The sequence below is a fragment of the Oncorhynchus nerka genome, linkage group LG12 (genome assembly GCF_034236695.1).
Source record: "Oncorhynchus nerka isolate Pitt River linkage group LG12, Oner_Uvic_2.0, whole genome shotgun sequence".
In the NCBI taxonomy this organism is placed as follows: domain Eukaryota; kingdom Metazoa; phylum Chordata; class Actinopteri; order Salmoniformes; family Salmonidae; genus Oncorhynchus; species Oncorhynchus nerka.
This window is the reverse complement of record NC_088407.1, coordinates 6,200,713-6,224,460: the sequence shown is the minus strand read 5'-3', so window position 1 is coordinate 6,224,460 and position 23,748 is coordinate 6,200,713. Positions and strand designations below refer to the sequence as shown.

Genomic DNA, 23,748 nt, shown 5'->3' with positions numbered 1-23,748 from the left:
TTTACTCCACATAGAGATGCATACAAAGCCCCCCTGCCCTCCATTTGGCAAACCTGACCATAATTCTATCCTCCTGATTCCTGCTTAAAAGCAAAAACTTAAGCAGGAAGTACCAGTGACTCGCTCAATACGGAAGTGGTCAGATGATGCAGACGCTACGCTACAGGTTTTGCACAGACTGGAATATGTTCCAGGATTCATCCAATGGCATCGAGGAGTAAACTACCTCAGTCATCGGCTTTATCAATAAGTGCATCAACGATGTCGTCCCCACAGTGACCGTATGTACATATCCCAACCAGAAACCATGGATTACAGGCAACATCCGCATCGAGCTAAAGGCTAGAGCTGCCGGTGTCAAGGAGTGGGAGACTAATCCAAACGCCTATAAGAAATCCCCATATACCCTCAGACGAACCATCAAACAAGCAAAGCGTCAATACAGGACTAAGATTGAATCTAACACCGGCTCTGATGCTCGTCTGATGTGGCAGGGCTTAAAAACTATTACGGACAACAAAAGGGAAACCCAGACGCGAGCTGCCCAGTGACGGGAGCCTACCAGATGAGCTAAATGCCTTTTATGCTCGCTTCGAAGCAAGCAACCCTGAAGCATGCATGAGAGCACCAGCTGTTCTGGATGACTGTGTGATAACGCTCTCGTAGCCAATGTGAGCAAGACCTTTAAACAGGTCAACATTCACAAAGCCGTGGGGCCAACAGATTACCAGGACGTGTACTCAAAGCATGCGCTGACCAACTGGCAAGTGTCTTCACTGACATTAACAATACCTACATGTTTCAAGCAGACCACCATAGTCCCTGTTCCCAGGAAAGCAAAGGTAACCTGCCTAAATGATTAACGACCCGTAGCACTCACTTCGGTAGCCATGAAGTGCTTTGAAAGGCTGATCATGACTCACATCAACACCATCCTCACAGATAACCTAGATCCACTCCAATTCGCATACTGTCCCAATAGATACACAGATGACGCAATCTCAAATCGCACTCCACACTGCCTTTTCCCACCTGGACAAAATGAACACCTGTGTGAGAATGCTGTTCATTGACTAGTGCCCACGAAGCTCATCCCTAAGCTAAGGATCCTGGGACTAAACACCTCCCTCTGCAACTGGATCCTGAACTTCCTGACAGGCCGCCCCCAGGTGGTAAGGGTAGGCAACATCATGTCTGCCACGCTGATCCTTAATGCTGGGGCCTCTCAGAGCTGTGTGCTTAGTACCCTCCTGTACTCCCTGTTCACCTACGACTGTGTGGCCAAACATGACTCCAATACCATCACTAAGTTTGCTGACGGCACAAGACTGGTAGGCCTGATCATTGACAATGATAAGACAGTCTATCGGGAGGAGGTCAGAGAACTGGCAGTGTGGTGCCAGGACAACAACCTCTCCCTTAATGTGAGCAAGACAAAGGAGCTGATCGTGGACTACAGGAAAAGGCTGGCCGAACAGAACCCCATTAACATCGACAGGGCTGTAGTGGAGCGGGTCGAGAGTTTCAAATTCCTTGGTGTCCACATCACCAACGATCTATCATGGTCCAAACACACCAAAACGTGAAGAGGGCACGACAAATTACATTGACCCTCCCCCCATTTGTTTTGTACACTGCAGCTACTTGCTGTTTTATCTATGCATAGTCACTTCACCCCTACCTACATGTACAAATTACCTCAACTAACCGGTACCCCCTGTGTATAAGAGAAGGTGGAGAGTTTCAAGTTCCTTGGCGTACACATCACTGACGATCTGAAATGGTCCACCCACACAGACGGTGTGGTGAAGAAGGCGCAACAACACCTCTGGAGGATAACGAAATGTGGCTTAACACCTAAAACCCTCACAAACTTTTAGATGCACAATTGAAAGCATCCTGTATCACCGCGGCAACTGCACCACCCACAACCGCAAAGCTCTCTCTCAAGGCCATCAGACTGCTGAACAGCTATAACGAGCGCTTCAGAGGAGGCTGCCTATACACATAGATTAGGAATCACTTTAAGGAAATTAAACTCTATCCACTTTAATAATGTCTCCGTATCTTTAGCATTACTCATCTCACGTGTAAAATGTACTCTATACTATTCCACGATATCTTAGTCACTTTAATTGTGTGTAAATATTGCATCACCCATCTCATATGTATATACTGTATTCTATGCCATCGTATTGTAGTCCAATGCCGCTCTGACATGTATATGTATATAAATATATATATATATATTCTTAATCCATTCCTTACTTAGATTTACGTGTATTTTGGGTATATGTTGTGAAACTGTTAGATATTACTGCACTGTCGGGAGCTAGAAGCACAAGCATTACGCTACACCCACAATAACATCTGATAAACATGTGTATGTGACCAATAAAATTGTATTTTATTTGATGTGAATAAATGAGAATGTGTTCTCAGTCAACTTCCCTGGTAAAATAAGGGTTAAAAAAATATACACTGCTCAAAATAAAGGGAACACTAAAATAACATCCTACATCTGAATGAATGAAATATTCTTATTAAATACTTTTTTCTTTACATAGTTGAATGTGCTGACAACAAAATCACACAAAATCACACAAAAATGATCAATGGAAATCAAATGTATCAACCCATGGAGGTTTGGATTTGGAGTCACACTCTAAATTAAAGTGGAAAACCACACAACAGGCTGATCCAACTTTGATGTAATGTCCTTAAAACAAGTCAAAATGAGGCTCAGTAGTGTGTGTGGCCTCCACGTGCCTGTATGACCTCCCTACAACGCCTGGGCATGCTCCTGATGAGGTGGCGGATAGTCTCCTGAGGGATCTCCTCCCAGACCTGGACTAAAGCATCCGCCAACTCCTGGACAGTCTGTGGTGCAACGTGGCATTGGTGGATGGAGCGAGACATGATGTCCCAGATGTGCTCAATTGGATTCAGGTCTGGGGAACGGGCGGGCCAGTCCATAGCATCAATGCCTTCCTCTTGCAGGAACTGCTGAGACACTCCAGCCACATGAGGTCTAGCATTGTCTTGCATTAGGAGGAAGCCAGGGCCAACCGCACCAGCATATGGTCTCACAAGGGGTCTGAGGATCTCATATCGGTACCTAATGGCAGTCAGGCTACCTCTGGCGAGCACATGGAGGGCTGTGCGGCCCCCCAAAGAAAGAAATGCCACCCCACACTATGACTGACCCACCACCAAACCGGTCATGCTGGAGGATGTTGCAGGCAGCAGAACGTTCTCCACGGCGTCTCCAGACTGTCACATGTGCTCAGTGTGAACCTGCTTTCATCTGTGAAGAGCACAGGGCGCCAGTGGCGAATTTGCCAATCTTGGTGTTCTCTGGCAAATGAAAAACATCCTGCACAGTCTTTGGCTGTAAGCACAACCCCCACCTGTGGACGTCGGGCCCTCATACCACCCTCATGGAGTCTGTTTCTGACCGTTTGAGCAGACACATGCACATTTGTGGCCTGCTGGAGGTCATTTTGCAGGGCTCTGGCAGTGCTCCTCCTTGCACAAAGGCGGAGGTAGCGGTCCTGCTGCTGGGTTGTTGCCGTCCTACGGCCTCCTCCACGTCTCCTGATGTACTGGCCTGTCTCCTGGTAGCGCCTCCATGCTCTGGACACTACGCTGACAGACACAGCAAACCTTCTTGCTACAGCTCACATTGATGTGCCATCCTGGATGAGCTGCACTACCTGAGCCACTTGTGTGGGTTGTAGATTATTATTGTCTATTTATTGCCTATAATTTCCACTGTGTCTACGAGGGTGAAGGGTCTACCCACCGATCATGAAGTAAGCCACACAGCTGAAGACGATGGCAGGGAGTGTCCTTAAGGTGATGATGTCACTGAGTATCTTACACAGGAAGTAGACTGATACTCTGTAGTAACCGCTGATGTACTCATGACTAGAGAGAGAGAGAGAGAGACAGAGAGACAGAGAGGAGAGGTTAGACTGATACTCTATAGTAACCACTAATGTACTCATGACTGGAGATGGAGGGGGAGAGAGAGAGAGGGTGTGTATGCATGTGTGCATGTCTGTATGTGTGTATAGTATGTGTGTCCAGTATGTGTGTATATAGTGTGTATGTAGTATATGTGTATAATGTGTATAGTGTGTGTACAGTATGTGTGTGTACAGTGTGCACACTACCATTCAAAAGTTTGGTGTCACTTATAAATGTCCTTGAAAGAAAAGCACACTTTGTCCCCTAGTGGAAACCTGTTTAATAACAGATCTCAGTGTTCCCCTAGTAACAGATCTCAGTGTAGTAACAGATCTCAGTGTTCCCCAGTGGAAACCTGTTTAATAACAGATCTCAGTGTTCCCCAGTGGAAACCTGTTTAAAGGTAACAGATCTCAGTGTTCCCCAGTGGAAACCTGTTTAAAGGTAACAGATCTCAGTGTTCCCCAGTGGAAACCTGTTTAAAGGTAACAGATCTCAGTGTTCCCCAGTGGAAACCTGTTTAAAGGTAACAGATCTCAGTGTTCCCCAGTGGAAACCTGTTTAAAGGTAACAGATCTCAGTGTTCCCCAGTGGAAACCTGTTTAAAGGTAACAGATCTCAGTGTTCCCCTGGTTACCACGTCATCTCAGTGTTCCCCAGTGGAATCCTGTTTAAAGGTAACAGATCTCAGTGTTCCCCAGTGGAAACCTGTTTAAAGGTAACAGATCTCAGTGTTCCCCAGTGGAAACCTGTTTAATAACAGATCTCAGTGTTCCCCAGTGGAAACCTGTTTAAAGGTAACAGATCTCAGTGTTCCCCAGTGGAAACCTGTTTAAAGGTAACAGATCTCAGTGTTCCCCAGTGGAAACCTGTTTAATAACAGATCTCAGTGTTCCCCAGTGGAAACCTGTTTAATAACAGATCTCAGTGTTCCCCAGTGGAAACCTGTTTAAAGGTAACAGATCTCAGTGTTCCCCAGTGGAAACCTGTTTAAAGGTAACAGATCTCAGTGTTCCCCCTAGTGGAAACCTGTTTAATAACAGATCTCAGTGTTCCCCAGTGGACACCTGTTTAATAACAGATCTCAGTGTTCCCCAGTGGAAACCTGTTTAATAACAGATCTCAGTGTTCCCCAGTGGAATCCTGTTTAAAGGTAACAGATCTCAGTGTTCCCCAGTGGAAACCTGTTTAAAGGTAACAGATCTCAGTGTTCCCCAGTGGAAACCTGTTTAAAGGTAACAGATCTCAGTGTTCCCCAGTGGAAACCTGTTTAAAGGTAACAGATCTCAGTGTTCCCCAGTGGAAACCTGTTTAAAGGTAACAGATCTCAGTGTTCCCCAGTGGAAACCTGTTTAATAACAGATCTCAGTGTTCCCCTAGTAACAGGGCTCAGTGTTCCCCTAGTAACAGATCTCAGTGTTCCCCTGGTAACAGATCTCAGTGTTCCCCTGGTAACAGATCTCAGTGTTCCCCTGGTAACAGATCTCAGTGTTCCCCTGGTAACCACGTCATCTCAGACATGGATAGATGTCGAATACTGACTTGTATCATGGGTGACCTGGCTGTGTGTGTGTGTGTGACTCACATGAACAGTTTTCTCTCGGTGATGAAGAGCTCAGCAGAAGACAGGGAACTGAAACACTGGTTGGTGGTGATGAAGAATAGAGCACCCATCCTGGTAGAGACACACACACGTTCAACACACACACGTTCAACACACACACACACACACACACACACACACACACACACACACGTTCAACACACACACACACACACGTTCACACACACACACACACACACACACACACACACACAACACACACACACACACACGTTCAACACACACACACACACACGTTCAACACACACACACACACACGTTCAACACACACACACACACACGTTCAACACACACACACACACACACGTTCAACACACACACACACGTTCAACACACACACACACACACACACACACGTTCAACACACACACACACACACACGTTCAACACACACACACGTTCACACACACACACACGTTCAACACACACACACGTTCAACACACACACACGTTCAACACACACACACACACACACGTTCAACACACACACACGTTCAACACACACACACGTTCAACACACACACACACGTTCAACACACACACACACACACACGTTCAACACACACACACACACACACACGTTCAACACACACACACACACACACACGTTCAACACACACACACACACGTTCAACACACACACACACACACGTTCAACACACACACACGTTCAACACACACACGTTCAACACACACACACGTTCAACACACACACACACACACACACACGTTCAACACACACACACACACACACACACACACACACGTTCAACACACACACACACACACACACACACACACACGTTCAACACACACACACACACACACACACACACACACACACACGTTCAACACACACACACACACACACACACACACACACACACACACACACACACACACACACACACGTTCAACACACACACACACACACACACGTTCACACGTACTCAGGGCCCAACTCGTTAACGATCATCAGGTCCTTATGGCCTGGTACTCAGGGCCCAACTCGTTAACGATCATCGGGTCCTTATGGCCTGGTACTCAGGGCCCAACTCGTTAACGATCATCAGGTCCTTATGGCCTGGTACTCAGGGCCCAACTCGTTAACGATCATCAGGTCCTTATGGCCTGGTACGCAGGGCTCTATTGTCCTTCAAAATATATATATATATATATATTTAAAATAAAATAATGATTGTGCCGTTATTACAATACATAGCCTACCGAATGTATTTGATTTTGAATAGCTTAATTATAGTGAATTTATCCTAATGAATAAGTTGACATATGACCCTTTGCTACTGTGAGTATCCCTCCCCTCTCTCGCGCGCAAAGAGAGGGGCTGTAACACTTGAATTAAATAAGGTTTCGTTTTGAAAATATGTTTACTATCGATGTTCCCAAACCGATTTCACTTGGTTTCGCAAATGAGGCTCTGGGTAGCTGCAGGAACAGGGGTTGGAGAGCCCATGGCATACAGAATTTAAAATTTGGACGGAATATGACCGTAGTAGCCTACCTGACATCAGTGGGGGAAAAATAATGTGGTCTCCATTCCTGTTCATACTGATGACAGGTCTTTGTCTTGCCTCTCTGTTCCTGCCCATGTGATAAAGGGCCATTCTAAATCTAAAACTAATTTGACATATTAGTAAATACAATATTAAAATTGAGAATAGTTTTGATGGGTGAAAATATGATGAGAGAATTAGCGTGCGCAGCCTGCGAACATGTAACGGAGGGGGAGCAAGCTTCGTTTTTGCGACGCTCGAGTTCATCAATATCCTAAAGTCACATCATGCGTTTTGATTTCTAAAGGCATTCTAAGGTTTGTGTCCTTCACAAATTAAAGTTGACAAATAACTATAAATCTAGCATATAGGATCTGTTTCAAATCATCACTTCATATGCGCTCCGGTATGGGAAAAATATCCTTTCAAATTTTATTCTTCACACTATAAAATCCTATAATATAAAATAATGACATGGGACTTAAGCATATCTTGTCTGCTAAATTAACCTAGAGCATAGCCAGATAACACACACTATCTAGTCTGATAAATGAACAAGCCTACAGTCTATAGCCAGATAACATACAGTATCTAGTCTGATAAATGAACAAGCCTACAGTCTATAGCCAGATAACATACAGTATCTAGTCTGATAAATGAACAAGCCTACAGTCTATAGCCAGATAACATACAGTATCTAGTCTGATAAATGAACAAGCCTACAGTCTATAGCCAGATAACATACAGTATCTAGTCTGATAAATGAACAAGCCTACAGTCTATAGCCAGATAACATACAGTATCTAGTCTGATAAATGAACAAGCCTACAGTCTATAGCTAGATAACATACAGTATCTAGTCTGATAAATGAACAAGCCTACAGTCTATAGCCAGATAACATACAGTATCTAGTCTGATAAATGAACAAGCCTACAGTCTATAGCCAGATAACATACAGTATCTAGTCTGATAAATGAACAAGCCTACAGTCTATAGCCAGATAACATACAGTATCTAGTCTGATAAATGAACAAGCCTACAGTCTATAGCTAGATAACATACAGTATCTAGTCTGATAAATGAACAAGCCTACAGTCTATAGCCAGATAACATACAGTATCTAGTCTGATAAATGAACAAGCCTACAGTCTATAGTCAGATAACATACAGTATCTAGTCTGATAAATGAACAAGCCTACAGTCTATAGCTAGATAACATACAGTATCTAGTCTGATAAATGAACAAGCCTACAGTCTATAGCATAGCTAGATAACATACAGTATCTAGTCTGATAAATGAACAAGCCTACAGTCTATATCATAGCCAGATAACATACAGTATCTAGTCTGATAAATGAACAGGCCTACAGTCTATAGCATAGCTAGATAACATACAGTATCTAGTCTGATAAATGAACAAGCCTACAGTCTATATCATAGCCAGATAACATACAGTATCTAGTCATCTATAGCATAGAGCATAGCCAGATAACACAGTAAGCCAACTCATATTCTGTTCTTCTGAAATACATGTTCTTCATATCATAATGTTTGTTTCTTTAGACCTGCCTAAAATAAATAATGGATTTAAAAATGTAGCTTGTACGCTTGGAGGCCTGGAGATTCTACACGTGTTTATGTTCATTAACGGTCAATTACCATGAGACGGGCAGACTTTTGCAAGACAATAACCAGCTGACCGCCACTTCCTGCTGGGGCCACGTATAAGAAAAAGGTCGCTATGGAAGAAAGAGTCTGCTAAATGGCATATATTACTATATTAAACACACACACACACACACACACACGTTAAACACACACACATAAAAACACACACACAGACCTGTTCTGTAAGCCACTCTGGTCATTCTTCACTCCGAAGAATATGGCCCCAACGATGAGGGCCAGGAACACAGTCACCCCAATCTGGATGAGAGAGATTAGATAGGTAGTTAGGTAGGTAAGTGGATAGGTAGGTAGGTAAGTGGATAGGTAGGTAGGTAAGTGGATAGGTAGGTAGGTAAGTGGATAGGTAGGTAGGTAAGTGGATAGGTAAGTGGATAGGTAGGTAGGTAAGTGGATAGGTAGGTAGGTAAGTGGATAGGTAGGTGGGTAAGTGGGTAAGTGGATAGGTAGGTAGGTAAGTGGGTAGGTGGGTAAGTGGGTAGGTAGGTAAGTGGGTAAGTGGGTAGGTGGGTAGGTAGGTGGGTAAGTGGGTAGGTGGGTAACAGGGCTCCGGGCAGCCGAGCGGAAATGGAGGAAAACTCGCCTCCCTGCGGACCTGACATCCTTTCACTCCCTCCTCTCTACATTTTCCTCTTCTCTCTCTGCTGCTAAAGCCACTTTCTACCACTCTAAATTCCAAGCATCTGCCTCTAACCCTAGGAAGCTCTTTGCAACCTTCTCCTCCCTCCTGAATCCTCCTCCCCCTCCCCCTCCTCCCCTCTCTGCAGATGACTTCGTCAACCATTTTGAAAAGAAGGTCGACGACATCCGATCCTCGTTTGCTAAGTCAAACGACACCGCTGGTTCTGCTCACACTGCCCTACCCTGTGCTCTGACCTCTTTCTCCCCTCTCTCTCCAGATGAAATCTCGCGTCTTGTGACGGCCGGCCGCCCTACAACCTGCCCGCTTGACCCTATCCCTCCTCTCTTCTCCAGACCATTTCCGGAGACCTCCTCCTTACCTCACCTCGCTCATCAACTCATCCCTGACCGCTGGCTACGTCCCTTCCGTCTTCAAGAGAGCGAGAGTTGCACCCTTCTGAAAAAACCTACACTCGATCCCTCCGATGTCAACAACTACAGACCAGTATCCCTTCTTTCTTTTCTCTCCAAAACTCTTGAACGTGCCGTCCTTGGCCAGCTCTCCCGCTATCTCTCTCAGAATGACCTTCTTGATCCAAATCAGTCAGGTTTCAAGACTAGTCATTCAACTGAGACTGCTCTTCTCTGTATCACGGAGGCGCTCCGCACTGCTAAAGCTAACTCTCTCTCCTCTGCTCTCATCCTTCTAGACCTATCGGCTGCCTTCGATACTGTGAACCATCAGATCCTCCTCTCCACCCTCTCCGAGTTGGGCATCTCCGGCGCGGCCCACGCTTGGATTGCGTCCTACCTGACAGGTCGCTCCTACCAGGTGGCGTGGCGAGAATCCGTCTCCACACCACGTGCTCTCACCACTGGTGTCCCCAGGGCTCTGTTCTAGGCCCTCTCCTATTCTCGCTATACACCAAGTCACTTGGCTCTGTCATAACCTCACATGGTCTCTCCTATCATTGCTATGCAGACGACACACAATTAATCTTCTCCTTTCCCCTTCTGATGACCAGGTGGCGAATCGCATCTCTGCATGTCTGGCAGACATATCCGTGTGGATGACGGATCACCACCTCAAGCTGAACCTCGGCAAGACGGAACTGCTCTTCCTCCCGGGAAGGACTGCCCGTTCCATGATCTCGCCATCACGGTTGACAACTCCATTGTGTCCTCCTCCCAGAGCGCTAAGAACCTTGGCGTGATCCTGGACAACACCCTGTCGTTCTCAACTAACATCAAGGCGGTGGCCCGTTCCTGTAGGTTCATGCTCTACAACATCCGCAGAGTACGACCCTGCCTCACACAGGAAGCGGCGCAGGTCCTAATCCAGGCACTTGTCATCTCCCGTCTGGATTACTGCAACTCGCTGTTGGCTGGGCTCCCTGCCTGTGCCATTAAACCCCTACAACTCATCCAGAACGCCGCAGCCCGTCTGGTGTTCAACCTTCCCAAGTTCTCTCACGTCACCCCGCTCCTCCGCTCCCTCCACTGGCTTCCAGTTGAAGCTCGCATCCGCTACAAGACCATGGTGCTTGCCTACGGAGCTGTGAGGGGAACGGCACCTCAGTACCTCCAGGCTCTGATCAGGCCCTACACCCAAACAAGGGCACTGCGTTCATCCACCTCTGGCCTGCTCGCCTCCCTACCACTGAGGAAGTACAGTTCCCGCTCAGCCCAGTCAAAACTGTTCGCTGCTCTGGCCCCCCAATGGTGGAACAAACTCCCTCACGACGCCAGGACAGCGGAGTCAATCACCACCTTCCGGAGACACCTGAAACCCCACCTCTTTAAGGAATACCTAGGATAGGATAAAGTAATCCCTCTCACCCCCCCTCCCCCTGAAAAGATTTAGATGCACTACTGTTCCACTGGAGGTCATAAGGTGAATGCACCAATTTGTAAGTCGCTCTGGATAAGAGCGTCTGCTAAATGACTTAAATGTAAATGTAATGTAAGTGGATAGGTAGGTAGGTAAGTGGGTAGGTGGGAAAGTGGATAGGTAGGTAGGTAGGTGGGTAAGTGGGTAGGTAGGTAAGTGGATAGGTAGGTAAGTGGATAGGTAGGTAAGTGGGTAGGTGGGTAAGTAGGTAAGTGGATAGGTAGGTAAGTGGGTAGGTAGGTAGGTAAGTGGATAGGTAGGTAGGTAAGTGGGTAGGTGGGTAGGTAAGTGGGTAGGTGGGTAAGTGGATAGGTAGGTAGGTAAGTGGATAGGTAGGTAGGTAAGTGGGTAGGTGGGTAGGTAGGTAAGTGGATAGGCAGGCGGATTGGACAGGCAGGCATGGACAGGCAGGCAGGTGCGTGGACAGGCAGGCAAGTGGACAGGCAGGCAAGTGGGCAGGCGGGCAAGGCAGGTGGGCAAGTGGACAGGCAGGCGCGGGCAGGCAGGCAGGCGGACAGGCAGGCAAGTGGGCAGGCAGGCAGGCAAGTGGACAGGCAGGCAGGCAAAGTGGGCAGGCGGGCAGGCAAGGGCAGGTGGGTATGGACAGGCAGGCAGGCGTGGACAGGCAGGCAGGCAAGTGGCAGGTGGGCAGGCAGGTAATGGACAGGCAGCGCTATGGACAGGCAGGCATGGACAGGCAGGCAGGCAATGGATAGGCAGGCGTGGACAGGCAGGCAGGCATGGACAGGCGGGTATGGACAGGCAGGCAAGTGGGCAGGCAGGCAAGGGCAGGCAGGCGGGCAGGCAGGGGGCAGGCAGGCATGGGCAGGCAGGCAGTGGGTAGGTAGGCATGGGTCAGGGCAGGCATGGACAGGCAGGCAAGGGCAGGTTGGCAGGTAGGCAAGGGCAGGCAGGCAAGTGGACAGGCACAGTGCAGGTGGCGGGCAGGCAGGCAGTGGGGCATGGATAGGCAGGCATGGGCGGACAGGCAGGCAGGCAAGTGGACAGGCAGGCAGGCAGCGGACAGGGGTAGGTGGGTAGGACGGGGTGGGCAGGCAGGCAGGCGCGGACAGGCAGGCAGGCGGACAGGCAGGCAGGCAAGGCAGGCAGGCAGGCAGGCAGGTGGTGCAGGTGGCGAGCAGGCAGGCAGGCGTGGACAGGCGGGCAGGCAGGCAAGGCAGGCAGGTGGGCAGGACAGGCAGGCAGGTGGGCAGGCGGGCAGGCTGGATAGCAGGCGGGCAAGAGGGCAGGCAGGCAAGTGGGCAGGGCAAGGCGGGGTTGGACAGGCAGGCAGGCAGGGTAAGTGGACAGGCAGGTGGGCAAGAGGACAGGCAGGCGGGCAGGTGGGCAGGCTAGTAGGTGGGCAAGAGGGCAGGAAGGTAGGTAAGGGCAGGTAGGTAGCGGGCAGGTGGGCAAGGGCAGGACAGGCAGGCAGGCAAGGGGCAGGCAGGCAGGCAGGGGCAGGCAGGCGGGCATAGGCAGAGGTGGGCAGGCGGGCAGGCGGGAAGAGGCAGGCAGGCATGGGCAGGCAGGCAAGAGGCAGGCAGGCAGGCAGGCAGGCAGGTAAGGCAAGTGGAGGTGGCAGGCAGGCAAGAGGCAGGCAGGCAAGGGCAGGCAGGCAAGCGGGCAGGTGGGCAGGCAGGCAGGTGGCGGGCAGGCAGGCAGGCATGGACAGGGGCAGGTGGGCAGGCAGTGGGCAGGCAGGCAGGCAAGGGCAGGCGGGCAGGCAGGCAAGGGCAGGTGGGCAGGCAGGCAGGTGCAAGGGCAGGTGGCGCGGCAGGCAGGGTGGGCAGGCAGGTGGGCAAGCAGGCAGGCAGGCAGGACAGGCAGGCAGGCAGGCACAGGTGGGCAAGCAGGCGGGCAGGCATGGCTGGGCAGGCAGGCAGGGGCGGGCAGGCAGGCAAGGGCAGGCGGGCAGGCAGGGCAAGGGCGGGCGGACAGGCAGGCAGGCATGCGGGGCGGGGCGGACAGGCAGGTGGCGCGGACAGGCAGGTGGCATGGGCAGGCCAGCAGGCGGGCAAGAGGGCAGGGAAGGCAGGGCAAGGGCAGGCAGGCAATGGGCAGGCGGGCAAGGGCAAGGGGCGGACAGGCAGGCAGGCATGGGCAGGCAGGCAAGGGCAGGCGGCGCGCGGACAGGCAACGCAGGCAGGCGGGCAGGTGGGCAAGAGGCAGGCAGTGGCTGGCAGGCAGGCAAGGCAGGCAGGCAAGCGGGCAGGCAGGCAAGGGGGGCGGACAGGGCAGGCAGGCGGATTACAGGCAGGCAGGCAAGGGCAGGCAGGCGGGCAGGTGGGCAGGCAGGGCGTGTGCGGACAGGCAGGCAGGCAAGGGCAGGTGGGCGCTTGACAGGCAGGCAGGCTGGGCAGGCGGGCAAGCAGGCAAGCGGGCAGGCGGGCAGGCAGGCGGGGCAGGTGGGCATGTAAGCAGGTGGGCAAGGGCAGGTGGGCAAGTGGGCAGGCAGGCGCGGGGCAGGCAGGCAAGGGCGGGTGGCAGGCAGGCGCGGACAGGCAGGCAGGCAGGCACAGGCGGGCAGGCGGGCAGCGGGCAGGCAGGCAAGGGCATGGACAGGCAGGCAGGCGGCGGACAGGCAGGCAGGCAAGGGCAGGCAGGCGGGCAGGGTGCAGGCAGGCAAGGTGCATGGACAGGCAGGCAGGCGGGCAGGTGCGGGCATGGACAGGCAGGCAGGGGGCGGGCAGGCGGGCATGGACAGGCAGGGCAGGCGGCAGGCAGGTGGGCAGCGGGCAGGCAGGCAGGCAGGCAGGCATGTGGGCAGGTGGCAGGCAGGCAGGCAAGGCAGGTGGGCAGGCAGGCAAGGGCAGGTGGGCAATGGGCAAGGGCAGGCAGGCAAGGCAGGCGGGCAAGGGCAGGCAGGCGCGGGCATGGACAGGCAGGCAGCGGGCATGGACAGGCAGGCAGGTGGGCAGTGCCAGGCAAGGGCATGGGCAGGCGGGCAAGCGTGGGCAGGCAGGCGGGGCAAGGGCAGGCGCGGGCAACTGGTGCTGCAGGCAAGGGCGCGGACAGGGCAACGAGGCCGGGCAGGTGGGTGCCTGCAGGCAGGCAGCGGGCAGGCGCGGGCAGGCAGGCAGGCAGGCGCGGACAGGCAGGCGCGGACAGGCAGGCAGGCAGGCAGGGTGGGCAGGCAGGCAAGCGGGCAGGTGGCGCGGGCAGGTGGGCAGGCAGGCATGGACAGCAGAGGCAAGGGCAGGGCAGGCGGGCGGCAGCGGCAGGGCAGGCATGCGCGGACAGGCAGGCAGGCAGGCATGGGCAGGTGGGCGGCGGACAGGCAGGCAGGCGGGCGGGCAGGCAAGGCTGGGCAAGGGCAGGCAGGCAGGCAGGCAGGCGGGCAGGCAGGCGGGCAGGCTGGCAGGCAGGCAGTGGCGGGCAGGTGGCATGGGCAGGCAGGCATGGGCAAGAGGCGAAGTATGGGCAGGCGGGCAAGGGCAGGCATGGGCAGGTGGGCGCAAGGACAGGCAGGCGGCGCGGACAGCAGGCAAGGGCGCGGGCAGGCAGGCAGGTGGGCAGGCAGGCAGCGGGCGCGGGCAGGTGGGCGGGCAGGAGCAGGTGGCGGGCAAGTGGGCAGGGGGGCAGGCAGGCAGGCAAGCAGGCAGGCATGGGTACATGGGCAAGGGCAATGGATTGCGGCAGGCAAGGGCATGGGCAGGCAGGCAAGGGCAGGCAGGCAAGGGCAGTGGCAAGGGCAGGTGGGCAGGCAAGGGCAGGTGGGCAAGGCTGGCAGGTGGCGCGGGGCAGGCAGGCATGGCAGGTGGGCAGGGCGGGCAGGTGGCACGCTTTGATGGGCAGGCAGGCAGGCGGATCAGGCATGATTGCGGCAGGCAGGCGGGCAGGCGGGCATGGGCAGGCAGGTGGCGGACAGGCAGGCATGGATCAGGGGCAAGCGGGCGGGGCAGGGCAGGTGGCGCGGACAGGCAGGGGCAAGGGGGCAGGCGGGCAAGGGGGCAGGCAGGGGTAGGCGGGCAAGATGGGCAGGCAGGCAAGGGAAGGCAGGCGCGGGGCGGACAGGCAGGCAGGCAAGGGCAAGCAGGCAGGCGAGCGCAGGCAGGCGGGCAAGTGGACAGGCAGGCAGGCAAGGGCAGGCGGCGAGGCGGCAGGCAGGCGGGCAGGCAGGCAGGCAAGGGCAGGCAGGCAAGGGCAGAGCAGGCAGGCAAGGGCAGGCAGGCAGGCAGGCAGGCAGGCGGGCGCGGACAGGCAGGCAGGCGGATTGACAGGCAGGCAGGCGGACAGGCAGGCAGGCGGACAGGCAGGCAGGCATGGGCACGGCGGGCAGGCGGGCAGGCAGGCGGGCAGGCAGGCGGGCAGGTGGCAAGGGCAGGCGGGCAGGCAGGCGGGCAGGTGGGGGCGGGAGGCAGGCAGGCGGGCAGGTGGGCAAGCGGCGCGGATCAGGCAGGCAGCGGGCATGGACAGGCAAGCAGGCGGGCGGGCAGGCAGGCAGGTGGATAGGCAGGCAGGTGATGCGGGCAGGCATGCAGGCAGGCAAGGGCAGGGCAGGCAGGCAAGCGGATTAGGCAGGCGCGGACAGGCAGGCAGGCGGACAGGCAGGCAGGCGCGGGCAGGCGGGCAGTGGGCAGGCGCGCGGATTAGGCAGGCAAGTCAGGGCAGGCAGTGCGGTGGCAGGCAAGGGCGGACAGGACAGGCAGGTGCGGACAGGCAGGCGCGGACAGGCAGGCAGGCGGATTGCGGCGCAGTGCAGGCGCGGACAGGCAGGCAGGCATGGACAGGTGCGCTTTGACAGGTGGCGCTTTTGACAGGCAGGCAAGCGGACAGGCAGGCAGGCAAGCGGACAGGCAGGCAGGCGGCGGACAGGCAGGTGGAGGCGGACAGGCAGGCAGGCAGGCAGGCAAAGACAGGCAGGCATGGATGGTGCAGGCAGGCACAGGCAGGCAGGCGGATTGCGGCAGGCAGGCAGGCAAGGGCAGGGGTGCGCGGACAGGCAGGCATGGACAGGCAGGCAGGCGGGCAGGCAGGCAAGTGGCAGGCGGGCAAGAGTGGGCAGGCAGGCAGGCAGGCAGGCTTGCAGGCAGGCAGGCAGGGGGCGCGGACAGGCAGGCAGACGGGGCGGGCAGGGCAGGCAGGGCAGGGCAGCAGGCGGGCAAGATGGGCAGGAATACAGGCACGGCGGGCAGGCAAGGGCAGGCAGGCGGGCAGGCAGGCAGGCAGACGGGGCAGGCAGGCATGGGCAGACGGGCAGACAGGCAGGCAGGCAGGCAGGCGGGCAGACGGGCAAGCAGGCAGGCAGGCAGGCAGGCAGACGGGGGGCAGGCGGACAGGCAGGCAGGGGGCAGGCAGGCAGGCGGGCAGGTGGGCAGGCAGCATGCGGGGCAGGCAGGCAGGCAGCCGGGCAGGCAGGCGGACAGGCAGGCAGGCATGGGCAGGTGGGCAGGCAGGCGGGGCAGGCAGGCAGGCAGAGGGGCAGGCAGGCGGGCAGACGGGCAGGCAGGCAGGCAGAGGGCAGGCAGGCAGGCAAGCAGGCAGGCAGGCAGGCGGACAGGCAGGCAGGCAGGCAGGCGGGCAGGCGGGCAGGGCAGGCAGGCACGGGCAGGGCAGGCAGGCAGGCAGTGGACAGGCAGGCAGGCAACGGGCAGGCAGGAAATATGGGCAGATGGGCAGGCAGGCAATGGCGGACAGGCAGGCAGGGTGGGCAGGTAGGTGGACAGGCAGGAGGGTGGGCAGGTGGGCAGGGGCAGGCAGGCAGGTGGGCAGGCAGGCAGGCAGGCGGGCAGGGCAGGCAGGCAGGCAGGCGGGGCAGGCGGGCAGGCAGGCAGGCAGGCAGGCAGGCAGGCAGGACAGGCAGGCAGGCAGGCGGGCAGGCAGGCAGGCGGGCGGGGCAGGCAGGCGGCAGGCAGGCAGGCAGGCAGGCGGGCAGGCGGGCAGGCAGGCAGAGGCAGGCAGGACAGGCAGGCGGGCAGGCAGCAGGCGCGGACGGCAGCGCGGGCAGGCAGACGGGGCAGGCGGGCAAGCAGGCGGACAGGCAGGCAGGCAGGCAGGCAGGCAGGACAGGCAGGCAGGCGGGGCGGGCAGGCAGGCAGGCGGGCAGGCAGGCAGGCAGGCAGGCAGGCGGGCAGGCAGGCAGGCAAGGGCAGGCGGGCAGGCAGGCAGGCGGACAGGCAGGCAGGCAGGCAGGCAGGCAGGCAGGCAGGCGGGCAGGCGCATGGCAGGCAGGCAGGGCGGCGCAGGCGGACAGGCAGGCAGGCGGCAGGTGGGCAGACGGGCAGGCAGGCAGGGCAGAGGCAGGCGGGCAGGCAGGCAGGCAGGCAGGCAGGCGGGCAGGCAGGCAGGCAGGCAGGCGAGGCAGGCAGGCAGGCGGGCAGGCGGGCGGGCAGGCAGGCGGGCAGGCAGGCAGGCAGACAGGCAGGCAGGCACAGACAGGGCAGGCAGGCGGGGCAGGCGGGCAGGCAGGCAGACGGGCAGGCAGGCAGGCGGCAGGCAGGCAGGCAGGCGGGAGGCAGGCAGGCAGGCGGACAGGCAGGCAGGCAGAGGCGCGGAGGCAGGCGGGCAGGCAGGCCAGGCAGGCAACTGACGGGCAGGAGGAAAATAACGGACAGGCAGATGGGCAGGCAGGCAGGAACGGCAGGCAGGCAGGCGGCGGGCAGGCAGGCGGGACAGGCAGCAGGTGGGCAGGCAGGCAGGCGGGCAGGCGGGCAGGGCAGGGCAGGCGGGCAAGAGGGCAGGCAGGCAGCAGGGGCGGGCAGGCAAGCCCGACAGGCAGGCAGGGGCAGGCAGGCGGACAGGCAGGCAGGCGCGGACAGGCGGCGGGCAAGGGCAGGCTAGCAGGGGGCAAGAGCAGGAAGGCACGCGGGCAGGCAGCAGGGGCAGGCGGGCAGTGCGCGGACAGGCAGGCAGGCAGCGGGCAGGCAGGCGGCGGGCAGGCGGGTGACGGGGCGGCGGGGCGGTGGGCAGGTGGCAGGCGGGCAAGAGGCAGGCAGGATTTGGCGGGCAGGCAGGCAAGCAGGCAGGCGGGGCAGGCAGGCAGGCAGGCGGGCAGGCAGGCAGGCGCGGACAGCAGCAGGCGGGCAGGCAGGCAGGCAGGCGGGCAGGTGGGCAGGCAGGCAGGTGCGCGGACAGGCGGGCAGGCAGGCAGGCAGGCGGCATGGCAGGCAGGCAGGCAGGCAAGGCAGGCAGGCAGGCAGGCAAGGGCAGGCAGGCAGGCAGGCAGGCAAATGGGGCGGGCAGGCAGGCAGGCAGAGGTGGGCAGGCGGGCAGGCAGGCGGGCAGGCAGGCGGGCAAGCAGGCAGGCAGGCGCGGGAGGCAGGCAGGCATGAGCGGGCAGGCGGGCAGGCAGGCAGGCAAGGCGCAAGCGGACAGGCAGGCAGGCATGGATTAGGCAGGCAGGCAGGCAGGCAGGCGGGCAGTGGCAGGCAGGCGGCGCAGCGAGCGAGCAGGCAGGCAGGCAGGCGGGCAAGCAGGCAGGCAGGCAGGCAGGCAGGCGGGCAGGGCAGAGGCGGGGCGGGCAGGCAGGCAGGCGGGCAGGCGGGCAGCGCAGGCAGGCAGGCAGGCAGGCGGCAGGTGGGCAGGCAGGCATGGGCAGGCGGGGCGGCAGGCAGGCGGGCAGGCGGCAGGCGGGCAGGCAGGCAGGCAGGCAGGGCAAGCAGGCGGGCAGGCGGGCAGGCAGGGCGGGCAGGTGGGCAGGCAGGCAGGCGGGGCGGGGCAGGCAGGCGGGCAGGCAGGTGGGCAGGCAGCAGGGCAGGCAGGACGGGCAGGCAGGCAGGCAGGCAGGCAGGCAGGGCAGGCAGGCAAGGGCAGGCAGGCAGGCAGGCGGGCAGGCAGGCAGGCAGGCAGGCAGGTGGCAGGCAGGCAGGCGGGGCAGGCAGGCAGGCGGGCAGGCAGGCAGACGGGCAGGCGGGCAAGCGGGCAGGTGGGCAGGCGCGGACAGCAGGCAGGCAAGGGCAGGCAGGAGTGGGCAGGCGGGCAGGGCAGGCAAGCAGGGGCGGGACAGGCAGGCAGGCAGGCAGGCGGGCACGGCGGAGCAGCAGGCATGGGCAGGCAGGCGGGGCGGGGCAGGCAGGCAGGCATTACGGCATGCAGGCAGGCTGCGGGCAGGCAGGCACCTGGCACCCCCCTGACCAGGCGGGCAGGCAGGCAGGCAGCGGGCAAGATAAGCGGGCACCTGGGCACTGGCAGGCAGGCTGCACCCAGTTACGCTGACCACCAGGCAGTTACGCCGGACCACACCTGTTACACCTGCAGGCAGGCATGGCAGGCAGGCAGGCGGGCACACCTGACCAGGCAGGCATACACCTGGCCGAGCGAGCAGGGGGCAGGCAGGCAGGCAAGCAGGCGGGGCAGGGGCCGGCAGGCACCCCTGGGCAGGCAGGTGGGAGGCGGGCAGGCAGGCGGGCAGGGGTGGGCAGCCGGGCAGGCAGGCAGGGCAGGCAGGCAGGCAGGGCGGGCAGGTGGGCAGGCACCTGGCAGGCGGGCACCTGGGGGCAGGCAGGCAGGCTGGCACCTGGGCAGGCAGGCACCTGTGGGCCACACGGGCAGGCAGGCGGACCAGGCAGGCAGGATAGGCACCCCTGTTACAGGTGGCAGGCAGGCAGACCAGGCCCGGCAGGCAGGTGGGCATGGGCAGGTTACACCTGGCAGGCAGGTGGGCAAGACCTGCAGGCAGGCAAGGGGAAGGCAGGGCGCTAGGCGGGCAGGACCAGGCAGGCAGGTTACGCCTGCAGGCAGGCGGCGGCAGGCAGGCGGCACCAGGCAGGCAGGCAGGCGGGTGGGCGGGCAGGCAGGCAGGGATCGGGCAGGCAGTTACGGGCAGGCGGGCAGTTACAGGCAGGCTGTGGCACCCAGGCAGGCAGGCACCGGACCAGGCAGTTACAGGGCAGGCAAGTGGGCATGGACATGGCAGGCAGGTTAGCGGGCAGGCAGGCAGGCGGGCAGGCAGGCAGGCGGGCAGGAGGCAGGCAGGTAAGGGGGCAGGCGGGCAGGCAGGTAAGCGGACAGGCAGGCAGGCAGGCAGGAGGGTAGGTAGGCAGGCAGGCGGGCAGGCAGGCAGGCAGGTGGGCAGGACAGGCAGGCCAGGGCAACGGACAGGCAGGGCAGGCAGGCGGGCAGGGCAGGCAAGCTGGCAGGTGGCAGGCAGGCAGGCATGGACAGGCAGGCAGGCAGGCAGGCGGCGGACAGGCAGGCAGGCAGGCAGGACAGGCAGGCAGGGGCATGGACAGGCAGGCAGGACAGGCAGGCAAGGGGCAGGCAGGTGGGCGGACAGGCAGGCAGGCAGCGGACAGGCAGGCAGGAAGTGGCAGGGCAGGCAGGCAGGTGGGCAAGGCAGGCAGGCAGGCGGACAGGCAGGCAGGCAGGCAGGCAGGCGGACAGGCAGGCAGGCAAGCGGGCAGGCGGGCACGGGCAGGCAGGCGGACAGGCAGGCAGGTGGGCAGGCGGGCGGCGGCAGGCAGGCAGGCAGGGCAGGCAGGGGCAGGCAGGGGCGGCAGGCAGGCACAGGCAGGCAGGCAGGCAGGCAAGGCAGGCAGGCAGGCAGGCGGATAGGCAGGCAGGCAATGCGGGGCAGGCAGGCGCGGACAGTGGCGTGCGGACAGGCAAGTGGACAGGCAGGCAGGATGCAGGACAGGCAGGCAGGCAGGCAGGCAGGCGTGTGGCAGGCAGGCAGGCAGGCAGGGCGGACAGGCAGGCAGGCAGGCAGGCGGACAGGCAGGGACAGGCAGGCATGGACAGGCAGGCAGGCAAGGCAGGCAGGCGGATAGGCAGGCAGGCAGGCAGGCAGGCAGGCAGGGGACAGGTGGGCAGGCAGGCGCGGACAGGCAGGCAGGCGGGCAGGCAGGCAAGCAGGCAGGCAGGCGGGCAGGCAGGCAAGGGCAAGCAGGACAGGCAGGTGGGCAAGTGACAGGCAGGTGGCAGGTGGGCAGGCTAGGCAGGTGGCAAGATGGCAGGAAGGCAGGCACCGTGGGCAGGCAGGCGGGCAGGTGGGACAGGCAGGACAGGCAGGCAGGCAGGCGGGCAGGCAGGCAGGGTGGGGCAGGACAGGCACGAGGCAAGGGCAGGGGGCAGGTGGGCAAGAGGCAGGCAGGCAAGCGGGCAGGCAGGCAAGGGCGGACAGGCAGGCAGGGTGGACAGGCAGGCAGGCAAGGGCAGGCAGGCAAGGGCAGGTGGCAGGCAGGCAGGTGTGTATGGCAGGTGGGCAGGCAGGCAAGGGCAGGTGGGCGTGGACAGGCAGGCAGGCAAGGGCAGGTGGGCAGGCAGGCAGGCAGGCAGGCGGGCAGGGGCAGGTGGGCAGGCAGGCATGGGCAGGTGGGCAGTGGGCAGGCAGGCAGCGGGCAGGCAGGGCGGGCAAGCAGGCAGGCAGGCATGGACAGGCAGGCAGGCAGGCAGGCGGGCAGGGTGGGCAGGCAGGCAAGTGGGTGCGGACAGGCAGGCAGGTGGGCAGGCAGGCAGGCGGGGCAGGCAGGTGGGCAGGTGGGCAGGCAGGCAAGGCGTGCGGACAGGCAGGCAGGCAAGGGGGGCAGGTGGGCATGGACAGGCAGGCAGGCAGCGGGCAGGGTGCGCGGGGCAGGCAGGCAGGCAGGCAGGCAGGGCAGGCAGGCAGGCAGGCAGGCGGGCAGGTGGCAGGCAGGCAAGGGCAGGTGGGCAATGGCAGGCAGGCAGGCAGGTGGGCAGGCAGGCAAGTGGGCAGGTGGCAGGCGGGCAGGGCGGGCAGGCAGGCGGGCAGGTGGGCAGGTGGGGCAGGGCAGGCAGGCAAGGGCGCGGCAGGCAGGCAAGGGCAGGACAGGCAGGCAGGTGGGCAGCTTCAGGCAAACGGCAGGTGGGAAGTGGAGGCAGGCAGGCAGGATAGGCACGCAGGCACGAGGCAGGTGGGCAGGTGCAGGCAGGCAAGGGCAGGTGGGCAAGCGGGCAGGCAGGCAGGCAGGCAGGCAGGGTGGGCAGGGCGGACAGGCAGGCATGGACAGGCAGGCAGGCAGGCAGGGGTGGGCAGGCAGGCAGGTGGGGCAGGCAGGCAGGCAGGTGGGACAGGCAGGTGGGCAAGGGCAGGCAGGCATGGGGGGCAGGTGGGGCAGGCAGGGGGGCAGGCAGGCAAGGGCGGACAGGCAGGCAGGCAGGCGGACAGGCAGGCAGGCGGGCAGGCAGGCGGGCAGGCGGGCAGGGCAGGCAGGTGTATGGCGGACAGGCAGGCAGGCAGTGGGCAGGCGGGCAGGACAGGCAGGCAGGCAGGGCAGGCGGGCAAGCGGGCAAGGGCAGGCAGGCAGGCAGGTGGGCGGGCAGGCGGGCAGGGGCAGGCGGGCATGGACAGGCAGGCAGGGGTGGCAGGTGGGGCAGGCAGGCGGGCAGGTGGGCAGGGCAGGCAGGCAGGCAGGCGGACAGGCAGGCAAGCGGACAGGCAGGCAAGCGGCAGCAGGCGGGACAGGCAGGCAGGCGGCAGGCAGGCAGGTGGCAGGCAGGCGGGGCAGGTGGCATGGACAGGCAGGTGGGCAAGGGCGGGCAGGCAGGGGCGGGGCAGGCGGGCGGGCAGGCAGGCAAGGGCAGGCAGGCAGGGGACGAGGCAGGCAGGGGCAGGCAGGCAGGCGGGCAGGCAGGCAGCGGGCAGGCGGGCAGGCAGGGCGGGCGGACAGGCAGGCAGGCAGGGGCAGGTGGCAGGCAGGCAGGCAGGCAGGTGGGCAGGGTGGGCAGGCAGGCAGGCAGGCAGGCAGTGGCAGGTGGCAGGCAGGCAGGCAGGTGGCGGGCAGGCAGGCAAGGAGCAGGGGCAGGGCAAGGTGGGCAGGCAGGCAGGCAGGCAGGGGCAGGGGGCAGGCAGGCAGGCAAAGGCAGGCAGGCAGGCGGGCAAGGGCAGGCAGGCAGGCATGTGGGCAGGCAGGGCAGGAGGCAGGCAAGGGCAGGCAGGCAGGCAAGGGCAGGGGCAGGCAGGCAGGCAGGTGGGCAGGCAGGCAGGCAAGGGCAAGGGGGCAGGGCAAGGGCAGGCAGGGGCAAGGCAGGCAGGCAGGCATGGGCAGGTGGGCAAGGGCAGGTGGCAGGCAAGGGCAGGCAGGGCAAGCGGGCAGGCTGGCAGGCAGGGGGCAGGTGGCAAGGGCAGGCAGGCAAGCGGGCAGGGTGGCAAGCGGGCAGGGATGGGCAGGCAGGCAGGCAGGCGCGGACAGGCAGGCAGGCAAGGGCGGTGGACAGGCAGGCAGGGACAGGCAGGCGGGCAAGTGGCAGGTGGGCAGGACAGGCAGGCGGATAGGGACAGGTGGGCAGGCAGGGTGGGCAAGTGGCATAGGGCAGGGGTGGGCAGGCGGGGGCAGGTGGGCAAGGGCAGGCAGGGTGGCAAGTGGGCAGGCTAGCAGGTGGCAAGATGGCAGGCAGGCAAGGGAAAGAGGCAGGTATGGGCAATGGACAGGCAGGCAGGCAAGCGGGCAAGCAGGCGGGGGCATGGACAGGCAGGCAGGCGGGCAGGTGGGGCGGGCAGGCAGGCAAGCGGACAGGCAGGCAGGCGGGCAGGCAGGCA

General features: G+C 60.3%; 1 protein-coding gene across 1 annotated transcript in view; it reads right to left on the bottom strand.

The window, feature by feature from the left end:
* Positions 1–23,748, bottom strand: part of LOC115123102 (broad substrate specificity ATP-binding cassette transporter ABCG2-like) — a 72,829-nt gene that overhangs the window by 5,909 nt on the left and 43,172 nt on the right. The window contains exons 11-13 of the mRNA XM_065025183.1: positions 8,955–9,037; positions 5,558–5,647; positions 3,806–3,930 (exon numbers count right to left, since the gene is read on the bottom strand). Coding sequence (XP_064881255.1) covers positions 3,806–3,930; positions 5,558–5,647; positions 8,955–9,037 — 298 coding nt within the window. The remainder of the gene's footprint in view (positions 1–3,805; positions 3,931–5,557; positions 5,648–8,954; positions 9,038–23,748) is intronic.